At 33.9% G+C, this 23,329-nt stretch overlaps 1 protein-coding gene across 1 annotated transcript in view; it reads right to left on the bottom strand.

Moving 5' to 3' along the window:
- Positions 1 to 23,329, bottom strand: part of Faf1 (Fas associated factor 1) — a 396,527-nt gene that overhangs the window by 60,641 nt on the left and 312,557 nt on the right. Inside the window, exons 14-15 of the mRNA XM_076860444.2 lie at positions 19,506 to 19,642; positions 14,756 to 14,844 (exon numbers count right to left, since the gene is read on the bottom strand). Coding sequence (XP_076716559.1) covers positions 14,756 to 14,844; positions 19,506 to 19,642 — 226 coding nt within the window. The remainder of the gene's footprint in view (positions 1 to 14,755; positions 14,845 to 19,505; positions 19,643 to 23,329) is intronic.

The following is a 23,329-nucleotide window of genomic DNA, read 5'->3' as shown; positions in this document are numbered from 1 at the left end:
TTCCGGTGGAGATGTTTAGAAAAGATTCTTTTTCATCTCAATAGAAGTGGTATGTGGGAGTAAGCTGAAAAGCTGGATTTAGGACTGGTTTGCTAATTTATTTAGTGGCAGGATTTTAAATGATGGATTGCTGTCTCAATGTCTAGAGGAAACTGGCTAACTTGTGAGAGTTTATGTTAAGGCTAAGCCAATCCAGAGACAATCTACATATCTGCCTGGTAACCTGTGAAGGAACCCACATATTTTAAGCCTGATGCCTCCTCTCTCAGACTAAAGTATTTATCTCATTAAAGGTACCACAACTTCCAGTCCCTGCCGCTAAAATTCATTCAATTACACATTTATAAAACTATTACTGCACATCTATTTGATGTTAGGCCTTGGATTGGGAATTAGAGACAATAAGAAAAGTAAGATATTTTCATTTTCTCATTATAAGACATAGTTGTTTTAGCTTAAAAATAAAGGAAACATACATCTGGGTTAGTCAATTTACATACTCTGTTTCTTTTCATCTCCACAATAGCATAATAGGGTATTATTATTTCCAAATGACAAAAAGGGTAAACTGAAATTTGAACTGGCTATGTAACCTGCCCATGGTATATATAAGGAACGAAATTATACTTAGTTCTATCTGTTTCTAATGCTCATGTTCTTTCCACTAAACCAGTCATTCTCAAATTATTCCTATGTGTCACTGATATATAGGAAACTTGTGAAAAAGGACTCTCTGAACCACCAGTGGAAATTCTAAATCTATATTTTTAACAAAGCTGTGCCTACTGGACTACACTTTGAAAAGCACTGTACATTCCCAAAGCAAACAAAACAGACAAAATAAATATTATTATAAAGATATGAACAAAGTGTGAGCAAATAGCATAGCCATCAGAATTGGTTTCATTATTCACAAATTAATCATGTCAGTTTTTTGTCTAAAAGAAGTGAATGTTCGCTATTCGCAGTTTAAAGTTCAAACTCTATAGCAAAACATAGATTTTTGAAAATGTTCCCTAGTGCACATCTTCAGCCTCATTTCTTCATTCTATGAACAGCTCCTTGCCTTATTAAATGACTTCTCCTTTCCCACATGTCCAACGCCATGACAACCTCTTTGCTATATCTTATTTCTAAATGTTTGCCTCATCCTTTTCCCTCAACCCAAAATTATTACTTCCTATTCATTCTTCCAAATTCAGCTTATATTATTATTACTACAGAAAATACTTCCTGAGTACTTAGTATAACTCAGATACCAGTCTAAGCACTTGATATGTACTAACTAATTCAATCTTCTCAATAACCTATCAAGTAACTTTGACTTAAGTAAATAACTGAGGCACAACAAGATAAGTGATTTTTCTCAAGTTTGTCATGAGACAGTGAGCTACTTTCCGTACTTACCCAGGACCTAATTCAAACTATCTCTTCAGATTCTTCTATCCTGCTTGGGTCTCCTACTCTTTTAATTTCCTTCCATTCCACTTGTATATGGACTATGTCTATCCATTTTGAATGTAATTGTTCCCTAATTGCTTCAGAAACTGAGGTTTCATTTATAAAGTGGCAAGCTCCCTGAGGGTAGAAACTGTGTCACTCTTTGTAATTGGCCTGGGATTATCAAAAGTCAGTCACTCAAAGAATTCTTGGACTGAAATACAGAGCAAGTATTTACCAGCTAACCTATGTTCAGTGATTAAAGAGAAAGCACATGAATTGGTAATAGGTAGTTCTTCCAAAATGAAGAATAAGGTAGTGAATGGGCAGGTGTTAGTGCCTTTCTTTATAGAAGTATGCCATTTTGTAAAGCGAATGTGAAGAGGCTTATGATAGTTTGTTCTCCATGGTTGGCTGGTCCTGACTTTCAAAAGTGAAATCCTATAGTTCAGTCTCCTAGTAAATAGTAATTAGATAACCCACAGGTATACATTCAAATTGATAACTGGATTACACACTTGCAAAGAAAGTTTCACCCCCTTACCAGGTAGAGAAGTTTACAAAAACTCTGGGTGGGTTGCAAAGCTGAATATTTCTATTGCTTTACATGAACAAACTAGTTCAGGATTACAAAGTACATGCTCTTTGTCTCAGTTACACCTGAAATCTTTGCAGTGAAGAGAATACCTAGGTTGTATTCTTTATAATTTACATGTAGTTATTCTAGTCTCTCTTTTCCTTAGGATAAATCCTTAATAATTGCTAAAGTAGTGTAATCAAACATATAAACACGTATAAGTTATAAAAACTTTATGAATAGGTGAAAATGAGAATTTAAGGAAGCATTTTTCTAGCAAAAGTATAAGATTTTTTTTCAAAAGAAAATGTTATTTAAAAACAAAATGATAGAATTCAAAATCATTTGAAAATTTTCTCCTCCCAACATATATTCTATTTAATCATCTACTAGATGTGTCATTATAAGAAAAATGTTTTATTTAAGAGAAAGTAACACTAAAAAGAGAAAAAAAAAATAACAATAGGATTGACTCTGTAAATGATCTTGGACAAATAACTTATAGAAGTTACCTGTTTCCTCATTTGTACAATGATGAAGTAAAATTAAATGAACTCTAAAGATTTCAGCTCAGTCTAGAGTAAAAAGAAAATAATAATAGGCTCTACCACTGGGAGTTACACCTCATCCCTTCTTAAAATTTTGAGACAAGTCTCACTAAGTTGCCGAGGCCGGCCTAGAATTTGTTATTCTCTTGCCTCAGTCTTCCAAGCCACTGAGATTACAGGCATGCACTACCACACTCAGACATATATTTTATTTAATCATCAAAACATGCATAGAAGATAGGAACTTTTATCATCTGAATTTTATATAAAAGGAAATGAGAAACTAACTCAATAAGTCAGTGACCCAGGAATGCATTTATCTATCACAGTGCTGGGATCAAATCTGGGCCAATTCCCACATGCTAGGCAAGTGCTCTACCACTGAACTCTAGCCCCAGTCCCCGAGGAATATATTTTAAACAAGTGTCTCAGGTGACTGTGATGCTAGTCACTACACTACACTTTGTCAGCTGCCACTCCAAAGGCTACAATCCATATTTCTAAAGACTGTGTGATCCTGTTTTCTATAAAGTATGATTTTTTTTTCCAGTTAGTACATGGCTTGGGATAGTCATTAAATAATCTGTGCTACAGTTTCCTCTTTGTAAAATGGAAATAATACCCATCTTGCAGAATTTGCAAATGACCCAGTCCTATGCCTTTGATAGCTATTATCATAGGCACCCCCAAAATATTAAAACAAATGAAAGAAAAATAAAAGTTTAAAACACATTTTAAAGCCAATTCAATGGACATGTTTATTTTCTTTTTAAAAAATTTTTTTATATATTTTTATTGATTGTTCAAAACATTACAGAGCTCATGATATATCATCTTTCATACATTTGACTCAATTGGGTTATGAACTCCCATTTTTACCCCAAATACAAATTGCAGAATCACATCGGTTACACACTCACATTTTTACATAATGGCATATTAGTGACTGTTGTATTCTGCTACCATTCCTATCCCCTACTATCCCCCCTCCCCTCCCCTCCCCTCCCATCTTCCCTCTCTACCTCCTCTGCTGTTGTTCAATTCTCTCCCTTTTTTCCCTCCCCCTTTCCCCTCACAACCTCTTATAATTTTGTGTAACACTGAAGGTCTCCTACCTTTTCCATATGCTTTCCCTTCTCTCTCCCTTTCTCTCCCCCCACTCGTCTTTGTTTAATGTTAGTCTTTTCTCATGCTCTTCCTGCCTGTTCTGTTCTTAGTTGCTCTCTTTATATCAAAGAAGACATTTGGCATTTGTTTTTTAAGGATTGGCTAGCTTCGCTTAGCATAATCTGCTCTAATGACATCCATTTCCCTGCAAATTCTATGATTTTGTCATTTTTTAGTGCTGCATAATACTCCATTGTGTATAGATGCCACATTTTTTTTTATCCATTCATCTATTGAAGGGCATCTAGGTTGGTTCCACAGTCTAGCTATTGTGAATTGTGCCGCTATAATCATTGATGTGGCAGTATCCCTATAGTACGCTCTTTTAAGATCCTCAGGGAATAGTCCGAGAAGGGTGATAGCTGGGTCAAATGGTGGATCCATTCCCAGCTTTCCCAGGAATCTCCATATTGGCAGCCATTATGAAGTCAAACAACAATAAGTGTTGGCGAGGATGTGGGGAAAAGGGTATACTTGTACACCGCTGGTGGGACTGCAAATTGGTGAGGCCAATTTTTTAAAAATTTTACTTTAAACAAATATACAGTAAGACAGACTGTTTTTGGCATGCAGTTCTATAAGTTCTAACATATATATATAGATTCATGTAACCACAACATTCAAGATACAAACAGTTCTATCATGCCCTCAAATCTCCTCCAGCAACCACTAAGCAGTTCTCTGTCCCTGTTTTTCTTTTCTTTTTTTAAAGAATTATCACAAGATAGAACCAAAAAAAATGGAACTTTCAGAGATATAACAGTTTGTTTGTTCATTCACTTACTGAAGGTGAACTGAAGGACACTGATAGACATTTGGATCGTTTTCACTTTTAGTAATTATGAATAGAGCTTCTATGATCATTTATGTACAGAGTTTGTGTATGTGTGTTTTATTTTTCTAGAGTGATAACTAGAAGTGGGTTGCTGGGTCATTTGTAAAATATATATATTTTTAACTTTCTGAGAAACTGTCAAACTGCTTTGCAGAGTTGCTGAACCATTTTGTATTTCCATCAGCAATAGGTAAGAGTTGCTCTCCATCAGGCATCTCTGTGTTCTCTTAATAAACTTAAGAGCAATAAGAATTTCTAACTCAAGCCCTCAAAACTATGCAAAGATGTGTTGAGTATTTTAGCACACAAGCAGAGAACTGCTTTAATACAACAGTGGACAGCTGAGAATTCCAAAACGCAAATCTTTTAGAACAGTTTTCTTTAGTCTGCTATAATTTTCTTTAGAGATGTTTTCCTATATATACCCAGAAAAAAGAAACAAAACCCCCCAAACATTGAGAAACACTTCTTTGTGGTAACTAACTTTGGTGTGCTCTGTGCTAAGAATAGCCTGCAAAGATGAATAATAGGAAATGGGAGGTATATATGGCTGTTGTTGAAGAAATATCTAATAAGAAATAAGAACCTTTTTGCTTAACAAGTAGCCCTCATTTAATTATGATTTGTGTCTCTTTGGGTTGATAGTAGAGTCCTCCAATTTAACCATCTGCTGGAAATGGACCCTTATTTCTTCTAAATACACTTTTCCACATGTCACCTGCCACATGTTGCTAGTCTTTTGAGTTTCAGGTTAAAAGAATTTTCCCTGGTGCAGCCTTTCTAACCAATGCAGTATAACTATATCCATCATGGAAATTATGTTATTATACTGGAATTCTTTGCACATCACTGATCATCTAAAGGACTGTGTCATCCATATATTTACCAGTGTTGAGCGTAATGTAGGCATATAGCAAGTCCCTAAAAAAGAATAGGTTTAGTGGTCAAAACAAATTAATGATGGTTTACCTGCTGAATACCTATGTATAATCCTTTAAGACTAGAATGCTTTTTCTATAAATCTTCTTTGTCAATTCTGTACCTTATACTTATTGCCATTGCTGTGTTTGGATACTATATTGCAAATACCTGTTTACCGGAATGATAATTAATTAGATGGGGTAACTGGAGTCAAGGGAAATTTACAACTGAATGGAAAGTGCCAGAGAATTCCTAAGATCCTTCATGAGAGGCATAAAGATCAGAGAAAAGTTTGAAGACATAAAAGTGACAGTAGAAATTCTTATGAATGACAAATCTTGTTCTGGTATTTTTTTTTTTTTTCTGTAAAAATTCTTGGCTTTCTATAAGCTGGCTCAACATGATTTCAACTTATTTATTTTACTCAGGCTTTCCCCTAATTTTTAATGTTCTCCTTTTTCCTTTGCACATGTATATTTTACTGTCCTTTCTGGAACCAGATCAAATCTCACCTCTTTAGAGAAGGCCTTCCTAATGAGAAAAAATGATCCTTTTGAATTCTTCTAGATAAATAAACTGTTGCTAGGAATATTTTCGTAAGGATATGCTTTGGCTCTCCATCCTGAGATGGCAAGTTCCTTAAAGAAAAGGACTGTCGGGCTGGGAATGTGGCTCAAGCGGTAGCATGCTCACCTGGCATGTGCGGGGCGCTGGGTTCAATCCTCAGCACCACATACAAATAAAATCAAGATGTTGTGTCCACAAAAACTGAAAAATAAATATTAAAAAAAAAAGAATAGGACTGTCCCTCATAATCATTTAGATAAAACTTGTATATATTTATCATGTACACATTTTGATGTATACACTGAAAAGTAGCTCTATTGAGCCAAATAACATGCATAACTTCACATATTTATCATTTTTTTGTGGCAAGACCCCACATTATTCTTAACCTCCCCAGAAATAGTGAGCAGTAGTCCCTCAATTTGGTAGCAAAAATATTCAAGGCACAGATAGACTGTACATGAAAAATTAATTACAGCCTTCAAATTCCTTCTTGTAAACATGGCCACATATAAGGCCCCATGGGAAAGAAAAATTCATGAGGGGCATTGATGTCTCAAAAGTTAGGGATTTAGGTTAGTGTGTAATAGTTAAGAACAGTTTCTCATGATTCTTTTAAAAGGATTTATGAAGACAGAATATTTTCATTAATTAATAGTTCCTTTAGATGACTGCCAGGTTTATGATATTGGGAAGGTCTCAACAGCCACTTGAGAAGACTTTAGAAGAAGGTGTTCATTTTTTTATTTGGAGAACATTAAGATACTACTTTTAAAACAATAGTACATTACTTACACACACACACACACACACACACACACAAATACTACTCCAAAAGCCACTTACTATTTCCTAACTAGAAAAGTAAATATACTTTGTTCGACCTTATTGCTTTTGAAAAAAAAAAAAAAGTGAACAGGTTGGGCTAGTTATTTAACAACGAATGCTTTTATAGTAATAAATGGTGACAGCCCATATCAAAAAAGAATGCATTACTGATTGTGTTCTGTCATTACATGGCAGCTCCACCTAGTTTAAGCTTGTCAAAAAGTGTTACTGTAATCCATGAAGAAGTCTCCACCTCAGGCAAAAGAGGTAAAATTGTGGAGGATTGGCTCTGAACAGGTGTGCGGAATTGTAATGCCAATGTTAAGTCGAAAATCTCTTTACATTAGTTTCATCTGTGACAATCGTTAATTTCTATTCTGAAGTGTCAGGTATGGATGAACTGATCCATCAGCAGACATTTTAAGAGCAACAAATGTAAACAAAGAGGGAATAGGTATTTTTTAAAAGTGAGCATTATTCTACACACAAAAGTTGACAGTTATGATAAATTTTCTTATCCTACTCAAGTGAATATGATATTTGGGAATATAGTTTGACCTACTCTTCAGGTCAGTCCATTCTGATTCTAATCTTGGGAAGAGCACTGATTTATCCCATGAATCTTTAACATAATTGCACCTCATCTTTACAAAGGGATCATGACATATGCAAAGTAAATAACTAGGAATTCTGGCTTTGACATAGTTGTAAGACCTTGGACAACTACTTAAACTCTATAATCCTCAATCTCAATACAACAGGGCAACAACTATCTCAAACTAAAAGAGAAAGTAACATACTACTTGGCAAAGCAGATACTCAACACATGCTCAGTCCTTTTTTGAAATCCTTGCTTTCTTAGAGGTGAAAGTTTGGAATTTAATACAGAATAATAAACTTCTTGGGATTGAAGGCAGAGCTTGAATGCTTTTCACTCTATGTTGATTTCCAGTAGGAAGACCAGAATCGAAACTATGTATATTTATTTATATTAGCACTGGGGATTAAAACCAGGGGTGCTTTACCACTGAGTTATACCCCTAGCCTTGTTTAATTTTTTATATTGAGAAAAGATATTGCTAAGTTACTGAGGTTGACTTCAAACTTGTGATCCTGCCAGTTCAGTCTCCCAAGTTATTAGGACCACAGGTGTGCACCACTGTTCATAGCACTATGTGTATTATGTTTTTTTTTTAACCATGGGAAAATAAGCATTAGAATACATTAATTCCCCATATTCTTCCACACCTCCAAATCATGATAAACTCTAATCTACTTTCTATCTCTAGGAATTCAAAAAATTTTTTTTTCAAATACTTGCCTATTCACGAATCACATAATATTTGTCATTTGGGTCTGGCTTATTTCACTTGGCATATTTTCAAGGTTCATATTATAGCATGCATTGGTACTTTAATCCATAGTTGAATACTATCCATTTCAATGATTATACCATGTTTTGTTTATCCACTAATCTGCTGACAGGTATTTGGATGGTTTCAATTTTTTGGTCATTGTAAATAATGACACAATGACACATTTGTGCATAAATATTTCTTTGAGTCCCCTGTTTTCAGTTATCTTGGGTGTATTACCAAGAGTGAGATTGCTGGTTCCTATGGTTACTGTGTTTAACATTTGTGTGTGTGTGTGTGTGTGTGTGGGTAGAGGTGCTCGGGAACAAACCCAGGGCCTTGTACATGCCAGGCAAGTGCTCCATCTCTGAGCTATATAACCAGCCTTGTTTAACTTTTTAAGGAACTGCCAAACTCTTTTCCACAGTGGCTGTCATTTTATATCACAACCAGCCATGCACAAGAGTTCCAAATTTCTCCACATCCTCGTCAACACTTGTTATTTTCAATTTTTTTTTATTATAGTCATCACAGTGCGTGTGAAGTAGTATCTCATTATGGTTTTGATTTGCATTTCCCTAATGACTAATGATGTTGAACATCTTTTCATATGCTTGTTGGTCATTTGTACATCTTCTTTGGAGAAATATTTATTTTGTTCCTTTGCCCATTTTTGAAATAGGTTGGTTTTTTTTTTTACTTTCTTCCATCCTAGGGGTTGTTTTTTCACAATTTTTTTTTTTTAAAAAATTCAGTGCTGGGATCAAACCCAGGGTCTTGGGCATGGTAGGTAAGTGCTCTGCCACAGAAATACATTCCCTGGTCCCTTTTTACTATCTTGATACTGTATTTTGATGTACAAAAGTTTTAATTTTGATGAAGTCCAACCTATCCACCATTTCTTTTCCTTCCTATTTTTTTTAGTGTCATATCCAAGACATAATTGCCAAATCCAAGGTCATGAAGCTATTCCCTCATGTATTCTCTAAGGGTTCTATGCCAGTACAACAGTATTTTGATACTGTAGGCTTATAGTAAGTTTTGAAATCAGTAAGTATGAATCTCCCAACTTTGTTTATCTCTTTCACTATTGTTGTAGTTATTTGAAATTCCATTTGAATTTTAGGATGGTTTTGTCTATTTCTCAAAAAGTACCTTTGGTATTTCGATAGGGACTGCATTAAATTTGTAATTGGCTCTGGGTAGGGAATAGATTTTTAAATTTTATTAGTAAGTTTTCCATTCCATTCCATTTCATGAACAGGAATTTTCCCCCCATTTATTTAAGTCTTCTTAATTTTGTTCAGATATAGTTTGTAGTTTTCAATATACAAGGCATAGGCTTCTTTTGTTAAGCTTAAATTGAGTACTTCTCTTCTTAATGGTATTATAAATGGAACTGTTTTCTCAATTTCCTTTTCTGGTTCTTTATTGCTATCCTACATCTGATTTTTTATATTTTGATTTCACACCCTGCAATTCTGTTGAATTCATCTATTAACTTTAATAGGTCTTTGATGTGGAATCTTTTACATTTTCTACATAGAAGATCATGTCATCAGTGATAGAGATCATTTTACTTCTTTCTTTCCAATTGGGATGCTTCATTTCTTTTTCTTGCCTAATTATTCTGGCTAGAAGCTCTAGTTTTATGTTGGATAAAAGTGGTAAAAGCAGGCATTCTTATCTTTTTCCTGACCTTAGGAGAAAAGTTTTCAGTATTTCACCACTGAGCATGACATCACAAGTGGGTTTTTCAGATACAGCTTTTATGATATCAAGGAAGTTCCCTTCTATTCCTAATAAATTGTGTGTATTTATCATTAAACAAATATTAAATCTTTTGGTCAAAATTTTTCTGCATCAATTGAGTCTGGTTAGTAAAAGATTTGTAGATTATGTTGAATAAGTATATGGACATAAAATTCTTGCATGGTTAGTTAGTCCCAGTCCATTTTTCATTTAAATATTTGTTTTCTATAATTGACTGGTAAAAAAATATTTTGACTTTAATATTGAACACATACTGGTCTATGTACAAACTAACAACTTTAGGAAAACTTCTAAGATCATAATTTCTAGGAAGCAGAAACAGAATATTTAAACAATACTAAGAAGTTTATTGAAAATTAGAAGGTAGCTGATTTTGTTGACAATATTTGACAAAGATAGGTTATTTATATTATGACTCTCTGAGTAGTAGGTTGGTTTTTATATTTCATCTATTTTCTTCATTTTTGACTTTTATTTTTTGTTACTGGGAAGTGAATCCAATGGTGTTCAACCACTGAGCTACATCCTCATCCCTTTTTTGTATTTTACTTAGAGACAGGGTTTCACTGAGTTGCTATGGGCCTCAATAAGTTGCTAAGGCTAGTTTTAAACTCACAATTGTTCTGCCTCAGCCTCCTGAACCACTGGAATCACAGGCATGTGCCACCACACTTGGCTCTTTTCCTTATTTTTAATAAAGAAAATTTTAAAACCTTGTATTAAATTTAAAAGACCCAAGTAGCTATTACTCAGACTAGAACCACATGCTTGTCAGCTCATTTAGTTATACCTGAATATCGAGATCAAACGAGAACCCAAATGAAGAAATTTATCATAAAATAAACTCTGTCAGGCTCAAAGTCAATGAACTTATCACACTCAAAAGATGAAAAGTCGACTAGATCAAGAACTCTTTTTCTGAGCAGAAAGGCATTCTCTGGTGTATTCAGCTAACCATTAGCATTCTAATCATTAACAATGTGGTTAGCCCTTTCTCCTGAAAGATACTTCTGAGTAGTAAATCTTCTATGACTTTCCTAACTGAATTACTGAGCAATGAGTAATCTTCTATCTTTAGGAAGTGATGTGTATGACTGTGTGTGTGTGTGTGTGCGTGTGTGTGTGTGTGTGCGTGTGTGTGTGTGTGCGTGTGTGTGTGTGCGTATTATAAAGGAATAAAAGTAAAATAGCTTTTGAAAGGTTGGTCTGTTAAATAAGTTTTGCTTTGCTTTAAGTTTTTGTGCAAAGAGATTGTGTTTGTTCTCTATGTGTCTTGTAATGACTTATTCCTGCTTTAAAGAAAACAGCAGGAGAAATTAAAATCTGTATCTTATTTATCACTGTTAGCTTTTTTGCAAAGAGAATGGGAGTGACAATGTTAGGGTTTTAAACTAAGGGAAGGAAAAGGAGTGAACTGCTGAAAACAGTGGGGTAGGGAGGGGGAGCATGGGAGGAATACACAAACTGTAGATAATGCAGAGGGGTGAGAGGGAAAGGGAGAGGGCAGGGGGTTAGCAATGATGGTAGAATGTGATAGACATCATTATCCAAAGTACATGTATAAAGACATGAATTGGTGTGAACATACTTTATATACAGATATGAAAAATTGTGTTCTATATGTATAATAAGAATTGTGATACATTCCGCTATCATGTACTTAAAAAAATAAAAGCAATTTAAAAAAAAAGACAAAGCTTAAGAGAAAAAAAATTACAAATTTCATGCAGCAAACTACAAAGGCAACAATTTCCTTTGGCAATACAAAAGCTACAATGAGCTAAAAAGCATACCCTTCCCATGCTATGGGCAGTGCTGTTTTAAGTCCCAAATCAGAACCCTCTAAAATAAGCTGGCAATGAATGCCCCTTTGGCATATTTTGCCCTTATTGTGCCAAAATATTCTAAGAATTACCAAAAACAAACCACACACACACACACACACACACACACACGAGTGTGCTCAAGAGAGGGAGAGGCACACACAATTTAACTGCCCTTGAAATCTACTATGATCTCCAATATCTAGATTGTTACAATTACTACTGCTCAGATGTAAGTAATTTAGAGGCTAGACTGAAGGGAATAATCCTTGCATCTAGGATAGAGAGTTCTAAATGAATTGGTGTTGAGTGAATAAATGAAATGAGATTAGGAACTAAGTATTATATACTCTTGATTATCAGAGGTTTCTAAATTACCTATAGCTAAAACAAGATTACATATGAAGAAAATTTAATTCATTTAAATGTTAGGAAGCATATATTATTTGGAATAAATCTTTAAGAAAAAAAAGAATAAAAATAAAAAGATTCTAAAATGTTGCTAATATCACAGTGATACTTGTTCTTCTCATTATCTTTGCCAACATCCCTTATGAGAGTGAAGCACCTCTCTGTCTGAAGGACTTAGCCCATATTATGTACTTAGTAGATGCTCAATAAACATTTCATAAAACCAAAATATTAAAAAATGTCTAAGAAAAAATCTATAGGCAGTACTGTCATAACAGAAACTCATATAATATATATGTCCTGATCAGAGAGAAAGCAATCAATGATATAAAGGTTAATTCATTGTGGGCCATTGAAGAATGATTTACAGTATAAACATTAAAGTTCAGACTTGAGTTTAATGGAAACTTAATACTGTACATAGGTATCTCTGGTTGTACTAAAATAATGGAATCATTGAGTCAATGGATGTAATTTAACCAAAGTTAAGTTTAAATAAATGCAGGCTTAGGAAGTTACACTTTAAACCTGTTTCCTAATTTGATTTTAACGTGTTTAACATGAAGTTATTTATAATTTTTTAAAACTAAAGGCAAGTTCACAATTATAAGAAACAGTGGTTTTTGCCACATATCCAGTAGATATCAAATCAATATGATTTATACATAGTTCCAAAGAAGTCTTTAAATTTAGCAAAGCTTTTCTTAGGAATTTTATTAATAACCAATGATAATTCTCATGAAGACACTCTAAAAACACAAAAAAATCCTTACTTCTTATAGTTAAATTTCAATAAAAATTTCAATTATATGGAGCCTTGGATTTTTCCTGTAACCCTCATATTAAATTTTGTGCTCAGCATTAAAGGAATTAAAGTCAATTTCTTTATCAATGAATTATGGTGAACACAAATTAAGATGAAAGAATGAACTGGGAATATGCATGCAAATATTGTATGATCATACTATTTATTACACATAATCTACAAATCTGATACTAATGAGACTCAAGATTTAAATGATTGAATAATGTGTTTAGTGAATTATTGTCAATGCCTCTCTTACAGGATAAATGTAATCTTGAATGGCAACATACCTATTATTACAAATTCCTAACTAAGAACAGTACTTCATTATTTCAAAATGTCACTGTCAATTTATAGAGTAACAGATAAACATCTTTCTACCATACAGCCAACTCTCTTTCCTTCAGATGAATGAAACACTGACTACTAAGAAAAATTATAAACTCAATATCTTTACAGCACTTAAAAAAATCTAGTGAGCATTAAAAATCTAGTTATAAAAATTCCATATTTGTTTATGTAGACACCTCAGGGTTTGTATCATTGTAATTATATGTTTTTTTTAAGTTACCGTATTTCACCTATATTTTTCCAAACATTCATTTATTTAACCACTTAACAAACATTTACTGAGCACTGACTTTTTCCTTGGTACACTGTTGGGGGATATTTACAAACATGAATATAATTATGATCCTTACTCTTAACAAATTTATAGTCTAATGGAGGACAGAAATATGTTAATTCTACGGAGTTATGTTAATATTATCTACATGTTTAACATTTGCAATAACTTAAGGGTATTCTATTGAAAACACCCATTATACCTGGAAGTGTTCAGAAATACATTTTTCCTTGTTTATTCTACAGAAATATATTTTTAATTAAAAACAAAAATTAGAAAAATAATTTTACAAATATCTGTAAACTAAGCATCCTAAGTTAACAAATGTTAATATTTTCTTCATATTTTATCTTCAGGCTATTTTCCAAATCCAGAAAATTTCTTGATTGATAAAATACTAAGAATTATTTGAGATTTTTATTATAACTTCTATCAACCATATGATCTTGGTCTAACTTATCTAACTCTGACTATCACTTTTCTCAGTTGAAAAATCAAAATAATCATACCAATCTGGACTATCTTTACTTCCTTTTGTCTCTCTGGATCCACATTCTACAATTTGGTCCAGAAAAATTATCCTGCCTTATAGCTTCTGATTGAGTTAGGTCAACAGAAAGTATTAACAGGAGATCACAATACTGATGGAAAATTAAGTTATTTCCTGGTGTTGTCCTTAGCAGACAACCAGCATTGGATACACTGCTCTATGAAAAGCAGTCCTCTCTCTATAGCATCCTCTTCTAGGACTAGAGAGAAAAGGGAATGATAAAATCCATATGGTAGACAGAATTTCCTGGTTGGAGTTTCTTCTGTAAACATTTCTCTAAATTCATTTCTTGTAAATTAGCCTCCTGTTACCACACTAACAAAAAGTAAACAGTCAATGTATTTAAACAAATTATTAGATGTTGGGGTCATAAAACAAAGAGACCAAAAAGTAAACTCAGTGGCATAAAAGACTTTGGTTAATCAGGAAAATTATTTTTATTATCCCAATTATTATATAGGCATACAACATCATTTGACTAATTAGCTCACCAAAATTTTATTAAAGGTCTGCTTAACCTTTCACCTTACCTCATCCTTTATATCTTCCTGTTGTTGTGCTGAGAAGATCTCCATTGCAGCCATGAGTCTCATCATTAACTCATCCACTGTTGTGTTACCTAACAACACAGACATTGCCAAACTTTATTTTACATACAATTTTAAATGGTTTAATTTATTAAACATGGAAAGTCATTCCAGAATTAATCAATCCCAGCCCAGGGAGAAGGATTTTTAGCACTATAAAGAATGTCCAAGTTAAGAGGTTCAAAAATTTTCAAATTATGAAAACATATGTACTTAAGAATACTAGCACGACTACCAATTGTTTATGTTACTTGTTAGGCTAAGCACTTTACACATATTATCTAACTTAAATCTGTACAACAATTCTATTAAGGGTTCATTATGATTTTGATTTTAAAATGAGAGAAAATGAGACTTAGAGAGCTCAAGATAACCTGACCAATCAAGAATAAGCTGGTTCATTGGTGGGGCCCAGATTTGAAACCAAATGAGTCTCACCCAAAAGCCTGACTTCTGTCACCCTTAGTACACTGCCTTTATTTAAAATCATCTCCTACTATTGTTGAAACAAATAGTAGTAATACAATTTCTGAAAAAAACTCCTATTTATCCCAATTGATAATTTTCCACTTTTGCTGCTTTCAAATGACTATAATATAATTTTTATGAAAAGGGCATTTAAATGTTTGATTTTCTTTAATGTCATTTTATTCCCTGTCCAAGTCTATAACAAATATATTACCATCTCTTGTTGCTTGCTTTGGATGCAACTAGGAGAAAGAAATTCATAAAAATACACAAATATAGGGTGGTTCTTCTGATCTCAAACCTATAGGCAGAAAGCTTTTCTCCAGTGCCTGAGAAGTTGTCTTCTTGTCACATTAATGAAATTTAGCCAACAAGACAATGAAGAGCAAGCATCCTTGCTGGCTATTTCCAGAGTAGGGCTTCACTAACATCATCTTTCAATTGTCCTATCCCAAATTTTCTATATGATCCTTGGCAATAAGGGATTAGGGAGCATCTGTGGTTCTTAGCAAAAGAAATGACCCAATTTGTTCATATCAGTATTACTCTCAATAAATAAGATAAAGGACAAGCATTATCTTGGTACTAAGAAAACAGAATTGGTTTTGCAGTTAGAATTTCAACCAAGATCCACTGCTTATAAGTTACATGATCTAGCATCTAGAAATTGCCTAGCATAAGAAAAGGGCTTAATAAACATTTATTTAAAAAACAAGTGAATACGAGAATGAGTAGATTGTAGTTCTGTTAAGGATCAATTTTCTTATTTTTGAAATAAAGACAATGTGACTTCTATAAGGTTCTTAGAAGAAGTAGAGATAATATAAAGTGTCTGGCATATAGCATACACCTAATCACCGGTAGTTATTAACAGTACAAAGATGGCAAAACAAGTTTAGGAGCACGTTTAATGTAGATTTTGTTACTGGGCAGGTCTGTGTATATCCATATCTTATTTGCAAATTTGTGTGACTAAGATTCAGAACAAGGGAGATAAATACTTTATGGAATAAACTAGAAATGAGACAGGTAGGCTCTCAGGGAAAGAGAAAAAAGAGACCCTTATTAGATGGAGACCCAGATCTAAAAGCATAATCAGCCATGCTACCTCTTTAGTTAAATGAACAAAACCTCCAGCGTATACTTGTACCAGATCATCTAGAACAAAACAATCAATTTACATGTCACCAGATTCAAAGACCTAAACAATGTGCCCACAACTAATTTATGGCTAGACTTCTTTTAGCCAAGAAGAAACATTTTGAACCCCAAATATCAAATGACTGACAAAGGGATCTGATTTCCACAAAAGCTTGCCTGAGAACCTAGACTTTCCTTCCCATGAAAATCATACATACAGTCAGAGAAGTCAACCCTGTGGGCATCACTTTTCTTTTCTTTTTTTAGAATTAAGGGTTCCTGCTCCCGCTTTTGTGGTGTGAATACTTTTGCTTTGCTGTCCTGTAATAAATCTTTGTTTGTGCCTTGCTTTCAATGTGTCCTGAAATGCATTTCAGCAGTGTTAAGAATCTGCCCAGAGCAGTTGAGGTCCCACTGCCCTCATAGAGTGACATCCTTGGACCCCAGTATGGTGACAGTTACATTAAAATCCATTGCCCCCACCTTCCTCAATTGATCTCTTTAGTAAAGATGGGATCTGGCTAAGTTGCCCAGGTTGTCCTCTAACTTGTGATCCTCCTGCCTCAGTGTCCCAAGAAGCTGGAATTACAGGCATGCACCACTAAGCCTGGTTCTGTTGTCTTTTATTATTATTATTTTTAAAATAATATGTTTAATTAACCAATCAATTAATTAATTAATTTAATGTGGTACAGAGGATCGAACCCAGTGCCTCACAGTCTACCACTGAGCCACAACTCCAGCACTCTGTTGCCTTCCCCCCACCCCTGCCCTGGGTACCAGAGATTGAACTCAGGAACACACACTTGACCACTGAGCCACATCCCTAGCCCTATTTTTATTTTATTTAGAGACAGCATCTCATTGAGTTGCTTAGCACCTCGCTTTTGCTGATGCTGGCTTTCAACTTGCGATCCTCCTGCCTTAGCCTCCTGAGCCTCTGGGATTATAGACGTGCACCACCACACCTGGCCCTCTGTTGCCCTATGAACAGATCTTTATGTTTTGCTTGATTTTATAACATCATGCATTGATGTATTTGGAAAACATGGGTTGAGTTATGCATTTCTTCTGAATGTTGACATACTTCATTATATGCTATCCAAAAAAAAAAAAAAAATCACATTTGTGAATATCACCACTAATGTCACCAGAAAAGTATTTTAGCTGTCCATCTATGGTGAAGGATATAATTTTATGCTTGACAACTCATTTTATTATTAGCAACAAATATCCATCAGTACTTTTACTTGAAAGTAACCAATTCACTTTGTTCATTTTGGAGAAAATGTTTGCCAAATATCCAGGATACATAAGCACAGTTTGTCAGTTATATTTTCAAGTAAATATGATTTCGGGTGGGGGAGAAAAAAATAAACTAGTTCAGCTCAAGCAAGCCATAAGTGCTTTTCTTTGAGACAACCAGTGTACATTAGTGTGTAGCATAAGTGTTTATATTTTCCATTATGTCACAAGTTATTAAGAGTTAAAATTTAGGGCTGGGGATGTGGCTCAAGTGGTAGTGCGCTCGCCTGGCATGCATGCGGCCCGGGTTCGATCCTCAGCACCACATACAAAACAAAGATGTCGTGTCCGCCGAAAAAAAAAACTAAAAAATAAATATTAAAAAAAAAGAGTTAAAATTTAATAAAGACATTGATTTTTAAAAGGCTCTTTCTTTCTTTCTTTTTTTTTAAAGGCCCTTTCTTTTCTAATTTCAAGTCCAAGGCAATGAAGAATATGATACCAGTATAGTTTTGTGTCATGGCCTTGACTCATGCTAAGGTGCAAGCAGTTTTACAAACCATTACTTTGGAGACACTAATGCATATTACCCAGCATGGTAGTGCATAGCTATAAACCCAGTTACCTGGGAGGCTAAGGCAGGAGGATTCCAGATTTAAGGGCACCTGGGAAACATAGTGAGACCCTGTCTTGAGTAAAATAAAAAGGGCTAAAGATGGAGCTCAGTGGTCAAGTGCTTGCCTAGCAATGTGCAAGGGCCTGGGTTCAATTAAAAAAAAAAAAAGTAAACAGAATAAAAACTGTGGAGAAGCCTTATTACAATAATGAGAATAATTTTGATTTTGTAGATCCCCTGAAAAGGTCTAAGGAATCTCAAGTCCATATCCAGCACTTTGAGAATCACTAATTATGGCAATATGGCCACTGATGCATACGAATAAAAGAATGAAATTTCATTCTCATTATCCATTTATTTACCCTATGCAAATCAGTCCCTGGAGTAGCTCTCTTTATAGACACATTATGAAACTGAATACTCTAGGTTATAGAGAAGACATAAAGTACCAGAAGTTTTGTTTTGTTTGGGGTTTAAAGGTACTGGAATTTACAGTTTTCCCCTCCCCCATCATACGTAAATGAGGCAGAAAAAAAACATCCCAGACAAAAGGTGTACCTTGGGTATGTGAAAAACCATTTTCCCAGTGGAAAAGAGAAGATATGCCGTTTTCACTTAAGCTTTAGCATGAACAAGGTAATATTTTAATACTAATTCTTGGAGTGATTTGAAAGAGAAAAAATCATTCACTTATATTTTGGTAAAGAATGTACACTGTGGTTAAATTTACAGGTATTTGATAGCTTCATGCTTTGGGGCTGTATCTTAGACATGCATTAAATAAGGAGAAACAACTGTCACTGAACAATTCAATTTGCAATATACAGTCATTTGATTCTCTAGACAACAAAAGATAAGCATTTCTTTCAACTAATCAACATTATGCTCATAAGTCAATATGAATAAGAAGTCATACTTGACATATGATTATAATCTAATTGCTAATTTAGAGAATATAGCAGTTCTGATCATTTAAAACTTGAATATTCTATGTACAAAAGGTAGTGAGTGCAGTTTTATTCAGATGTTTCTGCTAAATTTTATGCAGCATATTTCATTTTTTTATAGCACCCAAACTCTTTGAAGATATTCTTTTTTAGGATACTCTATATTTTAAAATGCAAATATATTCATTAATAGAAATAAGTATCATCAACTTTAAGGGTAACAATTACAGGGCTATCACTTGGGAAGACTTTATTCTTGCTGTGACAGGTACTTTACCTTGTATCACGTTTAATACTTCATTAGATGATCGCTTGCCCATAATAATCAGGAAAAGTGGAAACTGATCTGTTTTTTGTGTCCGAATGGTTTGTGCAACAACACTGCCAAAGTGTCTGTTACACATTGTCAGAAACCTTAAATGAGACAAAATCCAAAGTCAGTTTCATTTCAGAGTTTAATAAATTCACTAGTACTTCTAACAAAACCCTTATTATTAGTTCTGTAAAAATTAGCTTACCTTTTATAAATATATAAAACCTTGCTATACTTTCAACTATATCTTAGATGATTATCATATAGAAAAGCAGGAAGTACACCCTAAAAGCTGTCTGGGGCTGATAGCATAGGATTCTCAGTCTAAAATATTACAAGCTGTACTACCTAAAAACTATGAGGAAAAACCTATCAAATGAATTTCAAGAGTACAGACTTTCTTAAATAGAACAAATAATATAGCATGGTATTAAGACAGACTGACTAGCAAGATTCTAAGAAACACAATTTAGCAACATTTTCACAAGTCTTTAGAATCAAGAATTGCACTTCAAGAATTGCGTATTCTCTAGTATATTAGAAGATCTTCTAGTTTTGTACTTAGTATAGGATAAAAATAATAATTCTAAGCTTTTGGCCAAAAAAGCTCAGAGATATTAGCATACCGAAGTCTAGCATTAGTATTCTTAACACGATCTGGAATAAATGAAAAAACTGATAAAGCTTTTCTCTTCTATTAGAGGACTGTTTGAAATTAGCATTTCTTTCAAGAGAAAAGGGTAGCTTATGATATGTTTTCAGATCTGATGGTAAAAAGTAAATGTCATAATAATAATGAATTATGAAAGACCAAATGCAAATATAGAATGCTTTAATAAGATCCAATTTAATAAAGTCTGTAAAAATAATGGACTTTTAATAACACAGGTCACAAAAGGCAAAACAGTGGAAATTCTGGGGACTAGCCACTGGTACTGGCTTATTAATTCTTAATTATGTTCATGAAAGGCAACTTAAATCGTGTGTTTTCTTATGCCTTATGATAATATTTTAGGTAACAACTCCTCTGAAATGTATGTTCTAGCTGATGAGCAAAGTCCTGTCGTCACATGCATTAGAAGGTAAATCTATTTGAAAAGACAAATGACATTAAAATGTCATGTGCTCAGATTCATTTGATATCCAAATTCAAAACAGAATCAAACCTCTTAATTTTTAAAGCCAATATATTTTCTGTCCATAGAAATTCATCTCCAAAAATTAGGCTGAATCCTCCATAAAACCTGTGCTGTGACTACAGAAAGTAGATCTTCTTAAGACTACTAGAACTGTCGGCAAGAGTGTCAAGACAAGTTAGCACTACTGTAATAAGTTCATTGGAAGGCAGGTTCATATACACATTTGGAGCAGTAATAACAAGACCTCATGGCAATTTGAAATGACAAGGCCTTAAGAAATCCATTGTCAACCATGAAATATCAGTGCCCCCATGAAAATTCAAATCTTCACATTCCACAACTATTATGGGATAAAAGGTGCTCAAGCAGCCTAAGCCTCCATACCAAATTTCACACCCATATAGCTTTAACTCATCAATGGGGATGTGTAGATCAGGAGGCTAGCAAGTTAGGATCTCATTTTCCTTTCTGCCTCTTACTAAAATATTTGAAGTCAGCCTTGACCCTGATCTGACCATTGGCAACCTCTAAAATTAAAGATGTCAAAAACAGTTGGAATGCCGTTTACTACAAAAGGGAAAAAATAAATCCTTGTTGCTTTCACACCAATGGAGTAAGTGGATATCACACAGTAGATACCCATTACAGCACTAGTCTCCAAGCGATATCAAATATTACCCAAACAGGATACCCCCAAAAAAGGAAAGAAAAAAGAAAGCAAATGAGCAGAAAGGAGAGGGAGGGAGAAAAAAGCAGACGGCTTAGTGGTTTTGAGAATTCCATTTCAAGACAACTTTGCCTACAAACTGTGACTTCACAAACTTCCTTTTTGTGAAAATGAGCAAGCAAATTCAAGAGAGGTATAGTCTTCAAAGATATATAGACATTCAATTAACTTAAAAAAATCATTTTTTTTGAACCAAAGATTGGCAAGTCATTCTAACTTTTTGAAAGGAGTTGAGAAATATACAGGGATCGTGTACTCAGCTGATACCAGAGTAGCCTTAAATTAGCACTTTGTTCAAATAATAAAAAAAAAAAACCTTAAATTTTAATCAATCTAGTTAATCTTCCTAAAACTTGAATCATATTTGAGATCTGTGATCAATTGAGAGGTTGTAGGGTCAATAAAATGTACGAAATTACAAAGTTCCTACTTTGAAATTATATAATTAGTAAGAACTTCACACACAGATATCCATTCTTTCTCATGGCTGGGAGCTCTGCTTCTTCTTCCCAAGAGGAGCACAAAGTCACCACAGCAGCACATTAATAACAGTAAAAAATTCAGTTCAAAACAGAAGAAAAACAAGGGAAAAATAACTCATTTTAAGAGAAAAAGTACAGTTTTTCTATTTATGGTATTTTCTTCCCTTTGACCAGAAAAAATATGCCCATGTACTTAGTGGTAAGGCCAAAGCTGTCAACACAACTGTAACTGACTTTGCATTCAGTAGAGTCAGATATCATAAAGGGATAGTGGTATCTATAGTCATTGGATTCTAGCAATCTCAAATGTAAACAGGTAATCAATGACAACTATTTCATAACAAGGAGAAGTGGCTCTTTCAATTATAGGATTTAGCTGGACATGATGGTGCACACCTGTAATTCCAGCCACTTGGGAGGCTGAGGCAGGAGGATTCCAAGTTTGTGGCCAATCTGGGCAACTAAGTGATTGACTGTCTCAAAATACAATTAGTAATAATGATGATAATGATGACGACAGAGTGTTGGGGATGTATCTCAGTGGCAGAATAATAATAATAATAATAATAATGATAATAGTTCTGGGGATGTAGCTCAGTGGCAGAGTAGTTGTCTAGCACATATAAGGTCTGGATTTAATTCTGAGTACTGCTATAAAAAAAGAATAAAATAATCTACCCATCACAGACATATTTGAGGAAGGGAATAAGAAGTTGCCACATTAAGTCCCTGAAACTGAAAATTAGAATGACCAGACATAGAATAGATGCTGTCACTAAAAGAATAAAATGAGTTGGGAATGTGGCTAAACAGTAGTGCTCCTGCCTAACATGCATAAAACCCTGGGTTCAGTCCCTAGTTCCTCTCTTTCTGTCTCTTTCAACATACAACCAAGGGGTAACATGAACAAGGGAGATAAGAAAAAAGGAAATGAAAAAATGATGAAAGAAAATGGCTAATCACAAATCAGGTACACTTTTATATTCACTAGTTCTTGCCATTAGAAAACCAAGAATAGGATAGTAAGATACATGATTTTTACCTAAACTTCAGAGAAAAATAAACAGAATATTTGAAGGCCAGAATATATTAATCATTAGTAAAATTTTCTGTCTCTGAAGCATAGATTCTTTTTTTCCTACCTTGCTAATGGAAACAAGGATTACTAATAAATCAGATATGGGAAAAAGTAATCTTTTAATTCAAAACAGGATATGGTTTAGTTTCTTTCAGTCAAAGTCATAATTACACTTTAACAAAGCTATACTTCCTAGCAAACAGATATATCATGTGAAATCTAGCAATTTACGGAGAGGAAGTTGAAATTTTATAAACACTTATTATCTATTATATACTAGGTATTGTAAAAGAAGAAACATTATATTTTAAAATGGAGGGCATAAGAATGCCACTACTCTATTGATGGGTTCCTGATTATTA

The sequence above is a fragment of the Callospermophilus lateralis genome, chromosome 7, assembly GCF_048772815.1.
Source record: "Callospermophilus lateralis isolate mCalLat2 chromosome 7, mCalLat2.hap1, whole genome shotgun sequence".
NCBI classification, from domain to species: domain Eukaryota; kingdom Metazoa; phylum Chordata; class Mammalia; order Rodentia; family Sciuridae; genus Callospermophilus; species Callospermophilus lateralis.
This window is presented reverse-complemented; position numbering and strand designations above follow the sequence as displayed.